This window comes from Pseudonaja textilis, chromosome 1, assembly GCF_049901715.1.
Source record: "Pseudonaja textilis isolate UNSWEBS1 chromosome 1, rPseTex1.2, whole genome shotgun sequence".
NCBI classification, from domain to species: domain Eukaryota; kingdom Metazoa; phylum Chordata; class Lepidosauria; order Squamata; family Elapidae; genus Pseudonaja; species Pseudonaja textilis.
This window is the reverse complement of record NC_141990.1, coordinates 227,269,793-227,287,095: the sequence shown is the minus strand read 5'-3', so window position 1 is coordinate 227,287,095 and position 17,303 is coordinate 227,269,793. Positions and strand designations below refer to the sequence as shown.

Sequence of the window (17,303 nt, the reverse complement as noted above, 5' to 3'; positions counted from 1 at the left end):
CAGAACTACCCTTTGGTCATAGTTATTCCTGCACTATTCATCCGAGAATAGTCACAAGCCACATATTTTATAAAGAATATAAAACAGTATTATCTGAATCTAAAACAATCTACACAGGCATGCTCTGTCTATCAAATTTCTGTGAAAGAATGGTTGTGACAGATTGCAAAAGCAATGGGCTTATTCTATAGCAATTTTGTCGTCATTCAAAGCACATTGATAAAGCTGTCTCAAATGTTCAAAACACTGTATTTATATAGATTTCATTGGACCACAGCCAGTTTAAATTAGCTGCATTTGAAATGCATGGGGGATTGTTATATAATTGCCAACTTTTTTTTTACTCATTTCAGCATAAATACCACTAATTTTTGAATTAGATCCCAAGCATATGCCATTTTCATTTGTTTTGTTAATTACAGGAATATGTCAAGTCGTACATCAAAAGAAAAGTGTTTGCCCTGTGAACTATGTAATAGAGAATGGCAGATGCCAATAATTTGTGTTGCTTCCAACTTATTTCACAGCAAATTTGGACTTCTTTAGGAAAAAGTGGAGTGATACCAATATTTTTAACTGTACCTGTAAGTTCATTGTGATAAAGAGGTGATTGTAAGGCAGCAACAATTCTTAAAATCTATTTTGCCTTTGTCTTCCTTCAAAAGGAAATTGAGCCCTCAGTGGTCATTGTTAGGTCAGTAAGGGAATAACAAAGCATAGGATAAACAAGGAGGTAGTAGGAAATAACTAATTGAAATGATTTTAAGTCTCTGGAGCTAGATGGATTACAACCTGGAGTCTCAAGGAATTAGCACAGGTAGCAGCAAAACCATCCTAGATGATGTTCAGAACACATGGAGAATTGATAGGTTCCCAAAACACTGGAGGAATCAAATGTCATTCTCTTTTCCAAAAAGAGAAAGGAGGGTGGTGTGGGAAGCTCTAGATCTGTTAGACATCTCTATTGGATAAGGTCCATAGATTATTAGGCAGCATTTTTACGAGCACTTGAATAGAAATGCTAGTTAACAGAAGCCAGCATGGGTTTGTCAAAGACAAATCATGCCAAACTAATCTTTTCTATTATTTTTTTGTTATCTGCTTAGCAACTCAGTGGAATAGTGTAGATCAGGTGTTTCTCAACCTCAGCAATTACAAGATGTGTGAACTTCAACTTTCAGAATTTACCAACAAGCACTTAGAAACACTGATGTAGACATAGCATATTTATCAAAGTCTTTGGTAACGTACCAAGGGTAGGGAAAATATACAGCAAGGGTAAAGGATACCTGATATAGAACTAGTACATATGAAAGAGATATAGATGTGCATGTCAATTGTAAGTTATACATGACATGTGTAGCAAGTCATGAGATCTACTTGCACATTCAAGTGATATCTGATTTCAGATGTGACAGTCAGTGGTCGCATTCTCTAGCTTAATTATTTAACTAAAATTTATTCTGGTAAATGCATATTTTCCACCAAAAAGATAAATAACCCAAATGAGTAAGTTTTGGGATTGCTTAAAGGCACCCTCTTAAGTTTACTCTTATCAAAGTGAAGTAGCAAGTACATTGAAATATTCTGGAGGAATTTCCCTTCAACCCAGATCACCCTTTCCCTGAACATTTGCCAGTTCTGAATTAAAACCCTTCTAAGGCAGAATTAGTCAATTCTAGCTCATTGTTTAATGATCAGAAAAATATGAATGAAAGGAATTCATAATTGTAAGATTTTGTTATTATAACTGTGTTTTATGTCCCCAACTAAGCTATTTGAAGATTTATGTTTTTATTTATCATATTGAAGAATTGCTCATCTCCCTTACAGAGGGAATCAGAGTGGTGTACCATAAAAAAATTAATATACAAAAACTGTGTGCAAAGTTCAAAAGAATGGATATTCTTCTTCCACTTTCTTTTAATGGTAAACTCAGATGCTATTGCCAGTCCACTACAACCCAATGTTCTCTATGATATCTTCCTATCTTCTGCAAGTCTAAGTAGTAACATTTAAAATCACTTAGAAAATGACAATAGAAATAATTAACACTGATCTTTTTCAATGAATAAAACACCACCATATCTTTCAAGATAAATTTATTTTTATTTTAAATAAAGCTTCTTCTAGTAGCTGTAGCCACTAATTATTTCCTGTTCATTGTGGTCAGAGTGTTACTGATTTTAGCTTTTTTATTAGTCAACCCTAATTTCTATCAGGAATATTGTTTTCTTTTAATTATTTTCCCTTTACATTTTTAATTTAAAAGTAGCATAATTGCATGACATTTTTTCAAGGAAACCAAAAACCAATAGCTAAAAACTCCATTCTGTTGGGAAAGGCAATTAATTAAGGGATATTTAGAATGTGATGAACAGATCACAATTAGAGACTGACGCTACACCTGGGAAGCTTCTAATTAAAGTTAGAAATGATTCTTTGTTAATCAGAATCTAATTGGAAGTATCACAGGATTTTTGCTAGTCAATTTTCTATAACTGCCTTAAGGAACAATATTTAATTCTACTTCTAGCTAACTGCAGAGAACCAGTTCTTTAGTATTACTAAAGAGCCCTGGGTCACAGCCACTTGAAATAAGAAAACCTGCTTAGAGATTACTCTGGCTCTCACAACTCTTCCTGGGGCTACAGTTGGACAATTATTGTATAATTTGTAGTGTATTGCACAGTAGGCCACCTGCCCTACTCCGGCAGGATGCTGGTTGCTGCAAAGACCCCTCTCCAACCTCTGTCAAGGCTTGAAAATTCCCTGTCCTAATGAGAAAATGCAGTTTGCCTGAAGTGCAATAAAACCTCAGTTTGATGCTAACCCAAGACTTTTAGCTATTCCAGGCAAATGTTAAGATGTATGAATTTGTTTAGCAGATGAATACAACTTTAACACTAGTAAGTGAATAGCACCTGAGGGTAGCAAGTTAGTGTAGGAATGAAGAACAAACCAAGTTGTACAAATATTTTTCAACAAAGGGAATGGCAGAGGGACAGCTGTTTCTCCTACCAGAAGCTATCATCTGAGGTCTTACTCTGTCTCTGACAGGGACAACCCTGATTGTGTTTTTCAAAGATGATGACACAATTCCACCCACTCCTCATAATTACATTATATCATCAGCATACTCAATATTTTTCTACCACGGACCCTGCCAATTTAGTTTTCTATGGCTTAAGTATTTGTGTTCTCTACTGAATTTTTCAGTTGCTAACCAATCCACTACTTTTTCAGTGTTTGCCAAGTAAGCAGAACTTCGCCAAATGTGAATCCTTAATGCTGAAAGATGTTATGAACCATCACCAGTTTGTAACCAGCATGTTTTTCAATTCCTCTGCCATGTTAAATAACATTCTAGAAAGGAAACATTCATGGAAGATTAAAAGCAATCCAGCAAAACTTTTTAGTCTATGAGGCCCTGTTTGTTAAATAGTGAGGAAAAGTTGTCATTAATTATCTGAATGTTTTCAAGTTGTTGTGGCTAATACACAACTACAGAGTTGGTTACGGTCATGATGCAAATTCACTTAAAAGTGAAAAATGAATTCTTTCTCACTTTTGAATTCTTGTAATGAATAGAGACAATTACTGTACGGAACCTCTTAGAAGAAGAAAAACACCAATTTGGTAAATACTGATCTAGTTCGGGTGGCAACCTGTGTCTTGTCAAATCCGTTGTCTGCTTTGACAAAATGTTCAATAGTTCAACTACTGAACTAATATTTCAAACATATGGCATCATTTACTGAAGTAAACACTGCGATGCTAAAAATGGATATGGAAGCCAACAAAAATTGCTACTGTGTAGTTCAATTATGACAGCACCATGTGGCTATGAGGCAGAAGCTGCAGATGAATAACTTAGGTGTGTGACTGTACATCCATGGTATGAGATTTCTCATAAAAAAAGCACAGTGATTAGGTGGTTAGCCTAACAAGGATGTGAAAACATGCCATGTAAATGGTTGCAACCAATTAAAAAGGGGAAAAGATGAAGCTAATAATTGCAATCAGTATCACTACAACACTGAAAAGAAAGCCTTTCTTCTTTTCTGTCAGAAAAAAACAACAGTGAGAATGAAGGGTGATGTGTGTGTGTTAACAAAAATAATATTTTGTGGCAATCAGCCAATGAATGAAAAATAAACTATAATATGACAAAATATAGCATAAGCATTCATTATAAGGCTAAAATTAATCCAAGAAAAAGATGTTTGTTGATGCTAGCTACCATATTGTGCCAGCACAGATACTGAAATTGAGGCTGAGCAAAGTGCTATCAGTCCAGAGAAAGACTGAACATAGTTGACAAAGAAATATATTCTGAAAAGGCAGGCAGGGAAGGACAGCAGCAGATAACTATGGAAGAAAGGAAATCAGAAAGGGGAAGCAAAGAAATCTCAGAAGCAGGAAAACAGAGAAAAGTGCATGATCAGACATACTAAAGCAGGATTTCTAAAATATGTGACAAGGATGCCTGAGAAACATGATTCCATTCACCAGGTACTGTAATTTAATTTACAACTCTCTTTAAAACAGCCATACCTCACACCTTTGGTCTCCTGCTTTTGTAGCAATCTCCCTGAGAATGTGTGCCCTTCCCTCTTTCTCTTCTCTAACGGGCTTTTATTGCTTAGATTTAATACAAATCTAGCCCGAAAGACCCCAGGAGAATGAACCTGTCACACTCCCACACAAGAAAAAGTCCTGTGGCAGCCTCCCTCTTCGGTTCTAGATCCATGCAAATCTGCAGTGGCCAAGGTCATATCAATTTTGCCTATGTGCCCCTTTAAGGGAATAGAAAGTCCAGGAAAGCAACAGCGTAACGCATGACCCTTTTCCCTGCTGTACAAAGAACAGAAGCAAGGCTTTTCCAGGACAAATAGCTCTATGCACAAACAAGGATTTCATCCCGGCTTCTTCTCAAACCTAACAGCTGAAGGAACAGCACAGATAAGGTTTCCCTCCAAGTCTAATTCCAGTTATAGGATTAAAATGTTGATGTTAATTATTATGGGGATGGAGTGGGGAATAAACAAAAAATGGCTTTATCCTGTCTTGCCTTCGAGATTTACTTTACAATACCAGGCAAACAGAATGTCAATCTGAAATTCTGTTTCTGTCAGCCATGTGTGGTCAGTACAGATACTTCAAATTAGGGAGTTGTGCCCGAGGATTAGACAGATCACAAAATTACCCATAGAGCACTGCAGACATTTTGGCAGAGGCTGCCCATCATTCCATTCAGAATAAGAAGAAAACAAGCTTTCTGATGAATAGATGATCAATGTTCTTTACAAGGGGCTATCAATTACTGTAGTCACTTGCTACCCACAGTCCTGCCTCTGATTGCAACTCCTGAGACAAGGGGGAGTGCCCAGCTCTTAATTTTCTACAAGCCAGTTGCAGATTTGAAAACCTATCAGTACCTACTAGATTTCTTTAGCAGCAATCATGCCATTACTAATATTTCATGTCTCCCCCGGAGAGCATTCCAGAGCAGAAAAGCTAGCCTCCTCCTCCAATACAGTGGAATCATTTTTCATATTGGGTTGTAGAACTTCAGATTCATTCTCTTCCTGATCTTCTGCTTTCTGCTGTTGAAGAGCCTGGAGACGTTCCTCCCTAGCCTCCAGGAATTCCTGTGCTCCCTCACCCACTACAAAGACAGTGTCAGCCACATTGGGCGGTGCTTCGACTGGATTGTGGTCATAGGAGAAAAGTCGTAGCCTCCGCAGGTGACTCAAGTCAGGGAATTCAGTCAACTTGTTACGGTCAACATCAAGAATGTGAAGCTGACTCATGCGAAGCAAAGGTTTTGGAAACTCCTCAAAACGGTTTCCATACAACCAAAGTCCTCGAAGACCCTTCATGAGTGGCAGGCCACTTGGTAAGGTTTTGAGACGATTGTCTCCCATTTGCAAAGATTGCAGTTCGGGCATCTGGAGGAGAACCTGGGGAAAGTGGTACAAATAATTGCTCTCAATCCACAAGCAACGGAGAGTCTTGAGCTGACTGAATTCCGCAGGGAGGCCAAAGAGGCGGTTGCTGCCTAGATAGAGCCGAGTCAAATGGGGAAGGCGGCACAAGGTTTCAGGCACTTCCTCCAGCTTGTTAAAGTCCAGGGCCAGGATGCGCAGCTCTTGTAGCCCCCCAATCTCATCAGGCAGCTCCGTGATCCCCGTGCCACTGATGTAGAGCTTCTGCAGAGTGCTCAGAGAACACACCGGCGTCGGCAGCTTCCTCAGGTGGCGCCCAGAGAGCTCTAGCATCTGATCCCCTCCGCTCAGCTGTTCTTCAGCCACTGATGGCAGCCGCTCCTCCCTGCCTGAGGAACCACCACTGCCCATCCTCAGAGACAAGGGAAAGTGTGAGCAGGATGAACGCCACCACCTTCGCTGGGAATCCTCCAAGGCATGGCAACAGGCTAAGCTCCACCAGCCCTTGAGCCTGGGTTCCTCCTAGAAGGATTCTCCGGTGGAAGATGAGCCCTGCCAGGCCGGCTCCTCTTTCAAATCCCTTTCCTGAAGACAGGGGTCCTCCAATCAGCTGGACTCCGGGATGTGGCTCCTGGACTCGCCCTTTGTGACCCCCCAGGCCGGAGGGGCGCGGAGGGCGTTCCCGGGCATCGGATGGATTAAGCTCCAAGAGCCGGGTTGCCTGCCCGCCTCCGAGGACCAGCCCATCCTTTAACCTCGAAGGCTGCGTTCCCGCGCCAGCTGCCGTCCATAACCAGGACCTTCAGAAAGGAACCGCCGGCTTCAGAGGACCGGTTCTTCTAGACGGCGGCCGGCCGGCCCGCGGGTCCTCCTCAGCCTCCCGGGCGTTCTCCCTCCCGGGTCCCTGCTAGGTCTAAGCGAGACTCCCACACATGAGCCGGGCGCCTAGCGACTCGGCGTTTCCATGGAAACCCCCACGCGGGTTCATCGGCCTATGGCGGAGCCGAGCGGATCGGACGGGGCGGGACTAGGCATTCGTTCTTCCCTCTCTTTCGTCTACTACGCGCTTCCTACTGCCGGCCTGGCACGCCTCCGGGGACAGGACGGCTTTAAAGCCCGGCTAGGCAAAAAAAAAAAAAAAACCGCACAACGCCGCGCCAAAAACGCCGCCTCCGCCTTTTCTTCTTCTTTTTTAAAACCCGGGCTTCAGTTTCCCGGAGTGGAAGGAGAAGACGACGAGATGGGCCGGGCTCCGCTTTGCTCGGTGGTGCGCAGAACCGCGGTGGACCCCACCGTTCCCGCCGAATGCGGAGACCCACCCGGCCATCCTCTTACGCCGCCAGCAGCTTCCCAAGCCTACTTTTGCATCCGGATAGGCAGCCCAGCCGTGTGGGGCATGCCGTCCTTTTAATCTGTTGCGAGAAGGGCATCATCTCCATAAGACAAAGTTTGGGTTCTTCTTTGTCCCTCGGAAGACATGGACAAGGGGACCGCTCCTCTTTCCAATTTCAATGTTCATTCATCCTCCCACTTTAAATGTTTCGAACAGGAGAGGAGACTGCAGGATGTGTAAGAACTGTCGCCTTCCAGAGGCTGGAATTCAGCTTCTGTCAACCCCAGATTTCTTTTAACAGATATTATTTAAAAAAAAAAATCAACAAAACTTGTAATATTATTTTAATAAAGAACAATGCCCTACGCTGTAACTACATTCTTTCCATTTCATCAAACTTGTTGAGAACTGAAATCTAATACAAGTAGTTCTTGACTTACAACAGTTCATTTAATGACCGTTCAAAATTACAACGACACTGAAAAAAGTGACTTACGAATGTTTTTCATACTTATGACCTTTGTAGCAGCCCCATGATCATGTGATGAAAATTCAGGTGCTTGGTAACTGGTTCATACTTATGACCGTTGCTGTGTCCCAAAGTCTGATCATTTTTTCCAACCTTGTGACAAGCAAAATCAATGGGGAAGCCAGATTCACTTAACAACCATGTTACTAACTTATCCACTGCAGTGATTCATTTAATAACTGTGGTAAGAAAGGTCATAAAACGGGGCAAAACTCACTTAACAAATGTTTCATAACAACAGAAATTTTGGGCTCAAATGTGGTCATAAGCCAAGGATTATCTGTATCCGAAGATTCAAAAGATTTCTTTGCTGCTACTTGACAATAATCTGAGAAAAAAGCCAAGAATATTTTGTCAACTGGAAATGTCATTTTAACAATGAATAATGTATGTAGTTAAGGAAGTTAGAGGAGTCACATTCTTAAATCTGTTCCAAATGACATGGCAAGAAAGCTTTCGATCCATATTTCAAATAGATCAATGAGCTGCAAAGTTGAAATTGTTTCATTTTGTAGAACTTCCGATAAGGGAAAGCTCAAAAATCAAGATGGGGCCACAAGTATGCAATCAACGTGCTACCCTTTATGTCACAACACATATAAAAGGTGAGTTTTCAATTATATAGTTCTGGCCACCATCTTGACTTTTTTGCTTCTGCCTGTGGACACTCCTGCATCCTTCCCTCTAAAAATACACCAAGGATGTTGTACACACCCATCAAGAGCACATTCAGATTTCCACATGGACTGACTTGACATAGTACTCTGCTTAACCAATCTTGACAAAGCTTTTCTACCTGCTTCAATAATCTGGAAAAAGGCAATATTTACAGCCTACTGTGCATGACATAGTTCTTACTATGATTGTAGCATGAACCATCCACTGGCCTCTAGTCTTGCTGCCTTAATACAGGAAAACACTATTACAGATACCAACACATAAATTACTTATGTAGCTGTAGAGCTGCTGCTACAACATTTAGAGAGATTGCTAGAAGTCTACAGTATCTGCTATACTAACATAAAGAAATGGAACTACCATAACCCAGCAAATGAAATGAATAGTGAAGCAAAGCTGCATTATAAGTCTTCTTGCCTAGGGTTGTAAGTAATGAATCAGTAACCTCAAATAGGTGCTTCTTTGGGAAACATTACACTTATGGAAAATTAAGTGAATATCTTTACATCCACCTAACATGTAATAGTAGCAGATCATAACCATGAATGAATGTCAGCAGTGATGGCACATGCATAGTTAGCAACTGAAACAAATGCTGGAGATCCTTAATTAGCTCCTACAGAAGTGAGCAATTGATTCATTTCTGAATTAACTTTTCTATCATAGATTATACTCTGAGAAGACTATACCCAGAGAGATACCTATCTCAATCAGTTCACCCATCCCCAGGAGCTTTCAGCCTATCCCCACTGGTGTGCTAGTTATTTTGATACCAATCCCCATAAGCCTGAAGATGACAAATGAGATTTCGTCGAAACGTCGCCAAGATACTTCCAATTTTACGCTGGAGAAAACCGGAATAACCAAAGATCCACATACAAATACCCGCGAAAACCTCAGAAAACAAATACACACACACACACACACATACACACACACATCATTATGACACCCACTCTGCATTTATTTCACTCCACATGGTTGGGAAAAGGTGATGTGGATTCTTTTTCCACAATTATATGCCTGCATCTCTCTGTTGAGTCAATTGCCAGTTAATAATATAGAGCTGATCCACATGTCCATGTTCCTTTTTAGGCTCTAACATTGCCATCAACAATATAATCACACATCAAATATCCATTCTGTAGATAACCATAGCATCATCGTATTACTCTTATACAAGGTTTTTACCAAAATGGAAAACACCAGCCTGTCCACTCACTGCATGCTGGACAAAAACACAATTTTGGACAATAACCCCCTACTCTTTTAGTGACAGCATGGACTGCTTATCTTCAGAAAATACAGTTAATCCATCTGGGAAAATACAAACACAGATATTCAGTGGGAGGGAAAAAGCAGAGAGAGTGTATCTCAGACAAAACAGCATAGCAAAGAGTACATTTTTGCAAGGTGTATGAAAAGATGATAAAGTCAACACGGTGAAGGTGTGGCTATGAGCTAGCTGACACATGATAAGTGAGTAGCAATGCTTTCCTTTTCTTGCAATAATGATACAGCAGATGGAATTTATCTTAGAGTTTCATTAAGAAAGTGGCAGCATTAAATAATAAGCAATATAAACTTCTCGCAAAGCCTTACAATTCTTAAAGAAATATTCAAAACAAAAACAAAAAGTCATAAGAATGGTTCCTGAAGCTAAAAAAAAAAGAATATTAAAAACATTTTGAGACAACAAAATCAGCTGAGGCATAACCTTAATAGAGACTGGGTTGCTTTAAATAGAGGTGCAGAGTGCTTTCTTTTCTAATTTCAGAAGACCTCATACAAACAACCTAACCCAGCTCTTACATATACTGGGATGCAAAAAAAATAACTTCTAAAACAAGAACATGGGACTGGCTAGGCAAAAGGTGCAACCATTGCAAGCCATTTCTCCTTTCTCCAGTTGGAGTAATGTGTTATCTTAATCCAAGGTCCGATGAAAAATTGATTAGATGGCAGATGACCTCCACATTGAACATATAGCTGCTCTATGTTTTCCAGTAAAGCAGCAGCAATACTACCAGCTCATGAAACATACACCAGAGTGAAAACTCATCCACTGGGAGAAATGTGAGAAATGGAAATAAAAAAGAGAGTACAATATGGCAGCTATTATTACTGGACAGAAAACTGAGAACAAAAGGAGAATTGGTGTGCATTACATTAACTGGTAAAGTAAGTCACAGTGTCTGTTCCATGCTGCAAAGGAATAATACAGCACACAAGATAGTGTGGCTAGCATTTCTGGGTCTTTAGTTTTCAAGTCTTCAAGAAGTAAATTTTTCCTAAGAATAACAAACAAAAAAAAAAACAGAAGGAATTCTAATTCCAGATGTGCTTTCTGCAACTTCTGAATGTTTACTACATCAAATCTGAAATCAACAAAGTCTTCTTAACTCTATAGGCAGGTTAGTCAGTTTGTGTATCACAAAGAGGAATACCCTGCAGGTGGACAAGAGATCCTTCTACCTCTATATGCTGTACATATGTATGATTGAGATCAGGGAGTTATATCCTTAGCACCTCAATGAATCTATATACTACTAAAACTCTTGTGTTTATCTATTTGTCTGTTTGTCCCTTAAGTTAGCTGAAACGGTGCATTAAATCGCAACAATTCTTAAATCAAATTTCACTCCGGGAAATCTGCTAACTTTAAAAAAAACCAAGACTCATTTCTCCTGAATTGAAATTTCCACAATATTCAGACAATATTTGCAGAACTGTGGATGTTGTAGCATCCCTGCAGTCAAGTGATTGTGATTTCTGATGCTTGCTGCCAGCTTCCCACAAGGAAACTCAATGGAGGAAACCAGCAGGAAGTTGGAAGTAACTCCTGCTCTCACTGCTTTTTTGCCTACCCATGATCATTCTGGTCATTTGTTTAGATTAGTAAATACTGATTGTATTATTGAAGTGCATTTGTCACTACAATTATTTTTCTACTTATGAAAAATAATTGTATACTCTTTTTAGATGATCACAGGGACCATCCAACATTGAGGTAAAAAAATATGCTTGGCTTAGCATTCAATGTTCCTTCTGGTTACATCAGACTGCATTATCTTTCTCTCAGACAATGGCCGAATGGATCACAGATTAGGGTCAACGTGTAAAGGCATATTGCATTAGCTCTAATATTCCATCACTTTTTACTTTTAGCAGAATGGAGCTACCATTTCACTACAATGAGAAATGAAGGCCTCCAGGGTAGAAGAAGGTGATAGGAGAAATCTCCCAAAAGAGAATCTGGATGTCTGCAAGCCATTTCTTTCTGGTTTTGTGACACTTATATATGACCAGGTCACAAGCATCACCTACTCAATGGCTAGGCTTGTGACTCACGCTATACTAAAGACCAAGATTTATAAATAATAAAGTCTGAACCGAATAGAACACATAGTGGGTAAGAATAATATAGGAAGTATGTCACAAACAGGTGGCACTTTTATCTTATTGTATATTACATATAAGTTATTCAATATCTTAGTTATTGAATAGTACCCTATGACTATTGTTAAGTATTGTACCTTATGATTCTTGACGAATGCATCTTTTCTTTTATGTACACTGAGAGCATATTCACCAAGTCCAATCACACTTGGCCCATAAAGAATTCTGTTTTATTCTATTGATCTTTCCTAACAGATTTTAGAAAAGACTGGGCAAATATATGGCATGTTTGGAAGTAAAAAAGAAAATATTTCCCAAACCAGAACATCCAGGCATGCTGCAAGTGGCATATACATACTAAGTGCTCTTCTTTTGATTTACATTCATGCACATTTTTTCCAGTTCTTGAGCTAGCAAAATATACGTTGGCATAATCTGTGCAGCCCTAACTGCCAAGCCCTAGTATGCCTCCATCACAAGATCAAGTACTACTCTTAAAGTTAAACAAAATGATTGATGTTTTTTTTTCATGGTTTCATCTCCTCTCCTACCAAGCTTAACTTGCCATTGGGAAAAGCAACAATCAATTACCTCTTAATATGTATTGAGACAAGTGAAGATAGGGATCTAGGATGGAGGGTTTAGCTAGCTTCAAAGTTACTGGGTTGATGGCTCAGAGATATAGAGGTGCTCCATGCCTGTCCCCTGCCAATCGTTGTTTTTAAACACAGGTGGCTTCTTTTCAAAATAGTCCAACTGATATGTCAAAGAAGGATAGCAAGTATTGGAGGTGCTACCTTCCAGTACACAAAGCACTCCTCTTTGACCTATCAATTGGCCTTCTGGGGGGGAGAGACTGTAGATCTAGCATTCTTTAGGGTATGCAGAAACTCATGTGTCCTGGGTTCCAGGGGTGAGTTTCTACCAGTTCGCACTGGTTCTATAGAACCGGTTGTTAACATCACTGGTAGTTCTAAGAACCGGTAAAATGGACCCCTGCTTGGCCCCGGCCCTCTCCACCACCCCTACAGGCCAAAAACTGGTTTTTATTACTGTGCATGTGCAAAATCCCTTCCTCATTCTCTCCCGCCCACCCGTCCCTTCGCTGACCCGGCCCCTGCCCCTATGCGTGCTCCAAAGTTAAAAAAAAATGGTTTTTTTAAATGGGTTTTTTACTGCACATGCATGAAAATCCCTTCCACGTTCTCCCCCACCCTCCCCTCCCTTCCCTTCCCTGGCCCCTGCCCCTATGCGTGCTCCAAAGTTAAAAAAAACCTGTTTTTTTAAAAAACAGGTGTTTTTTTTACTGCGACGGGCAAAAATCCCTTTCTCACTCTCCCCCGCCCTCCCTGCCCCACCCCTTCTTATAGCACATGCGCACTAATTACAAAAAATTACCCACACAGTGCCATCGCTCACACCAGCAGCAGCAGCAGCAGCAGCCGAGCCAGCCAGCTAGCCAGCTGTCCTTCCCTGCCTGCCTTCTGCTGCCCTGCTGAGTGAGGGCAAGCCGCAAGCCCCAGTCACCACCGCCACTAGATGTCCTCGCCCGCCTGGACTGCCTACCCCACCGCTGGCCTCCGAAGATGCAGATCAGTAAGTATGACCCTCCAATCCGGTCACCTACCTACCGCCACCAGTCCTGGTCGACCGCCCTTGCTGACACTCCCTTCCTTGCCCGCCCCCATCTTCACTCACCTGCGGCCCTCCATAGTTGCTGCCTTGCGGCCGGCTGGCCCAGGAGTCGGTAGCAATTGGTAGTGAGGAGGCAAAGCAGCAACTCTTGCTGCTGGCCCAGTCCCCTACCTCCTCCTGCCACCTCCGCTGCCAGCCCAGTCGAGAGCCAACTCATGGGCTGGCGGGCCATGCTGCAGCAAGCAAGAAGACTGAGGAGGACCCCGGCATAGTTGGCTAGCCAACTTGCCTGTCTCCTTTTTGGTAAGATGCTTTTTTATATTTATGTACTTATCTATTTTTTTACTATCTGTTTTTATTTTTATTAATCATAAAAACAAAACAGATACTAAAGAAATAAATAAACACATAAATAAAAATTATTTTACTATTCATCTTGATGTTTCTTTAAGCAGAGGAGAAAAAAACATCAAGATGAATAGTAAAATATTTTTTATGTGTTTATTTATTTCTTTAGTATGTTTTGTTTTTTATGATTAATAAAAACAAAAACAGATGGTAAAAAAATAAATAAATACATAAATAAAAATGCAACTTACCAAAAGGGAGACAGGCAACTTCTTGTTACATTGATGTTATACATTATCTGTTTCTGCTTAAATCAATATATAGCAACTTCAATGTAACAAGAAGTTGCATGCATACATAAATGATTTTTTTAAAATAAAAGTGTTTTAGTTTTTTTAAACATAAACAAAAACATAAAACATAAACCATCTTCAGTTACATAGTGTATTGGTTGGTACAAATCACTTGTGCACAATCTCTGCAGTCTTTCCTTTCCAATTTGCATTTATTTTATTTTATTTATTTGTCAAACAATTTTTAGATAACAGGTATAAGTATAAACATGGTTATAAATATATGAAATGGATATGGATAAGAAAAAAAAGAAACAATAAGACAGGGACATTAGGCACATTTTGGTGTGCTTATGCACGCCTCCTACAGACTTCTTAGGAAAGGGGTGAGGTCAATAGAAGACAAACTAATGTTGAAGATTTTGGGGTTTGGGGAAGAAACCACAGAGTCAGGTAGAGTATTCCAGACATTGACTACTCTGTTGCTGAAGTCGTATTTCCTGCAATCAAGTTTGGTGCGGTTTACCTTGAGTTTGTATCTATTTAGTGCTCTTGTATTGTTTTGGTTGAAGCTGAAGTATTCATTGATAGGTAGGACATTGTAACATATAATTTTATATACTATACTTAGATCGAACTGAAGGCGGCGTAATTCTAGGTTGTCTAGGTCTAAAATTTCAAGTCTGGTGGCATAAGGTATTCTGCTACGAGTAGAGGAGTGGAGGATTCTTCTCATAAAATATTTCTGGACTTTCTCAATTGTATTAATATCAGATATGTAATGCGGGTTCCAGACTGATGAGCTGTATTCAAGTATTGGTCTAGCAAATGTTTTATATGCTCTAGTTAGTAGAGTGATATTACCAGAGAAAAAGCTACGCAGGATTAGGTTAACAACTCTTAATGCCTTTTTGGCTATGTAATTACAGTGGGCTCTAGCACTTAAATCATTTGATATGAGTACTCCAAGGTCCTTGACAGAGTTTGGATCATCAACAAGGCCTTGACTATTTAGCTTGTATTTTATTTTTTGATATATTTTTTTTGCCAATATGTAAGATAGAGCATTTATTTGTTGAGATTTGAAGTTGCCATTTGTTTGACCATTCTGACACATAGTCGAGGTCTTTTTGAAGGGTAGCAGCATTGTCAGTGGTGTTGAATAGCTTTACATCGTCAGCGAAAAGAATGCAGTTGCTCTTAATATAATCCCAGAGGTCATTAATATAGAGTATGAAGAGAGTTGGTCCTAGAACACTGCCTTGGGGGACACCACTGTTGACAGGATTTGATAGGACACTCCCAATTTTGACCATTGGTTGCCTGTTTGACAGGAATGCTTCTATCCAGTTATGCAGGTTTCCAGAGATACCATAAGATCTTAGTTTTAGGAGTAGTTTGTCATGTACCACTGAATCAAAGGCTTTACAGAAGTTGATGTAAATTGTGTCAACTGCTTTGCCCTGATCAAGTTATGTAGTCCATATGTTTTTACAGTGCAAGAGTTGCAGGTTACAGGACAGTTTCCTTCTGAAACCAAACTGTTTGTTAGAGAGTAGGTTGTTTGTCTCTAAGTGGAGGATAATGGATTGGTTAATAATTGATTCCATGACTTTACAGGTGACACAGCATAAAGAAATTGGTCTGTAATTTTCAACTAGGCTGGGGTCTTCCTTTTTGAAGATGGGAATGACTGTGGCTAGTGACCATAGATTTGGCAAGGAGGTGGTCCTGAAAGATTTTTCAACGATTATGCTTAGAGGTTCAGCTATGGCAGTGGATAGCTTTTTTAAGAAGTAGGCACAAACTCCATCCAGTCCAATAGATAAAATGGTTTTTTAATCCTTATATCATGCTAAGCAATTAGCCACTAAGCGAGCACCTGGTCATTAAGTGAGGACCACTTAAATTTGGGTTGCCAGCCACATGGCCACCTGCCTGGGCCTTGCCAGGGCTTCCCTAGGCCTTGGAAACTGGCAAAAAGCACTTGCTAAGCAATTGGCCACTAAGTGAGCACCTGGTCATTCAGTGAGGACGACTTAAATTTGGGTTGCCAGCCACATGGCCATGCCTACCCCAGCCACATGACCATGTAGCCACTCCTACCCCAGTCACATGACCATGTAGCCATGCCCAATCTACAAGCCACCCCCACCTCAGTCACATGACCCCCAAGCCACACCCACAAATTAACCCACGCCCACAGAACCGGTTGTTAAGAAATTTGAATCCCACCCCTGCTGGGTTCCAAATCAAAGTGCCAATGGAGGGCTATGCCCAACAGTCAGAGGTAAGAGGTTATGCTCACAGCAACCTGAATTGGCCAAATGAATTGGACAAATCCAGCTGTACTATCAACCATGTAACCGAGAAAGCATGAAAATATACAGTCACAACAAAACTTGTCCCAGAAGGTGGAAAGTATCACTTCAAAATTGGAAGAGCTAAATATAAATTTAAGCTTCTTCTACTGTGAATCAAGGATGAAATGAAAGCAGTGTAATGAGGACAGGCCCTTACATCTTGGTATCTTTATTCTGTGGTTAGAGAGATATAAAGAGATCTCAGTTAGTCAGATACTCACATTATGTCACAAGGTTTGTACAGCTATAGAGCTGCAGAAATTCTAAAAAAACCATAAGTATCCCTCCCAAAAATTTTAATCCCTGTTTCAAGGTACTAATCTAGGACAGGAGACATAGCTCGAATATGTGTCTTAATTTCTTTAAAACAATACCATATAAAATAAAACAGATTCGTTATGACAGTACAATTAGTGATGCTCTTTCCTTAGCATGCAGGGTGGTTCCTTGAAGTCCAAAGGCATCACTGTGCTTTTCACTTCTGAACAGAGGCTGGAAATAGGCAAGCATATTAAATTAGGATAAGATTTTAGGTTGAAAAGAAAAATAAGGATGACATGATTGTAAAAATAGTCTCCATTGATAACTTGTGAGATTCCCTCCCCTGCAACATTGACCTGTAGCTAGTTCCTAAAACATTTCTTCAAAAGGGAAAATGGCTTGATTGTTCTGTGTCGTTTTGCTCTCTGTGTGTGAGAGAGAAATATCAAGTATCTGTATTTTTTGTTCCTGAAACTGGAAAAAACTTGAGTAGACATAGGAGACACTAAACTG

At 40.2% G+C, this 17,303-nt stretch overlaps 2 protein-coding genes across 4 annotated transcripts in view; both read right to left on the bottom strand.

The window, feature by feature from the left end:
• Positions 1–2,089: 2,089 nt before the first annotated feature.
• Positions 2,090–7,039, bottom strand: LRRC10B (leucine rich repeat containing 10B). The gene has a single exon (XM_087920839.1). The coding sequence runs from the start codon at positions 6,360–6,362 to the stop codon at positions 5,484–5,486; it is 879 nt and encodes a 292-aa protein (XP_087776965.1). The 5' UTR covers positions 6,363–7,039; the 3' UTR covers positions 2,090–5,483.
• A 7,328-nt stretch (positions 7,040–14,367) lies between these two features.
• The window catches only part of SAXO4 (stabilizer of axonemal microtubules 4), a 28,019-nt gene continuing 25,083 nt past the window's right edge, over positions 14,368–17,303 (bottom strand). For 2 of the 3 annotated variants that reach the window (XM_026720102.2, XM_087920838.1), the window contains one exon: positions 14,368–17,021. The gene's annotated coding sequence lies outside the window, so the exon portion shown is untranslated. The remainder of the gene's footprint in view (positions 17,022–17,303) is intronic. The other variant, XM_087920837.1, reaches the window with a different exon arrangement.

Excerpts from the sequence above, each read along its gene's own strand:
- LRRC10B (XM_087920839.1), bottom strand. The coding sequence starts at position 6,362 with ATGGGCAGTGGTGGTTCCTCAGGCAGGGAGGAGCGGCTGCCATCAGTG.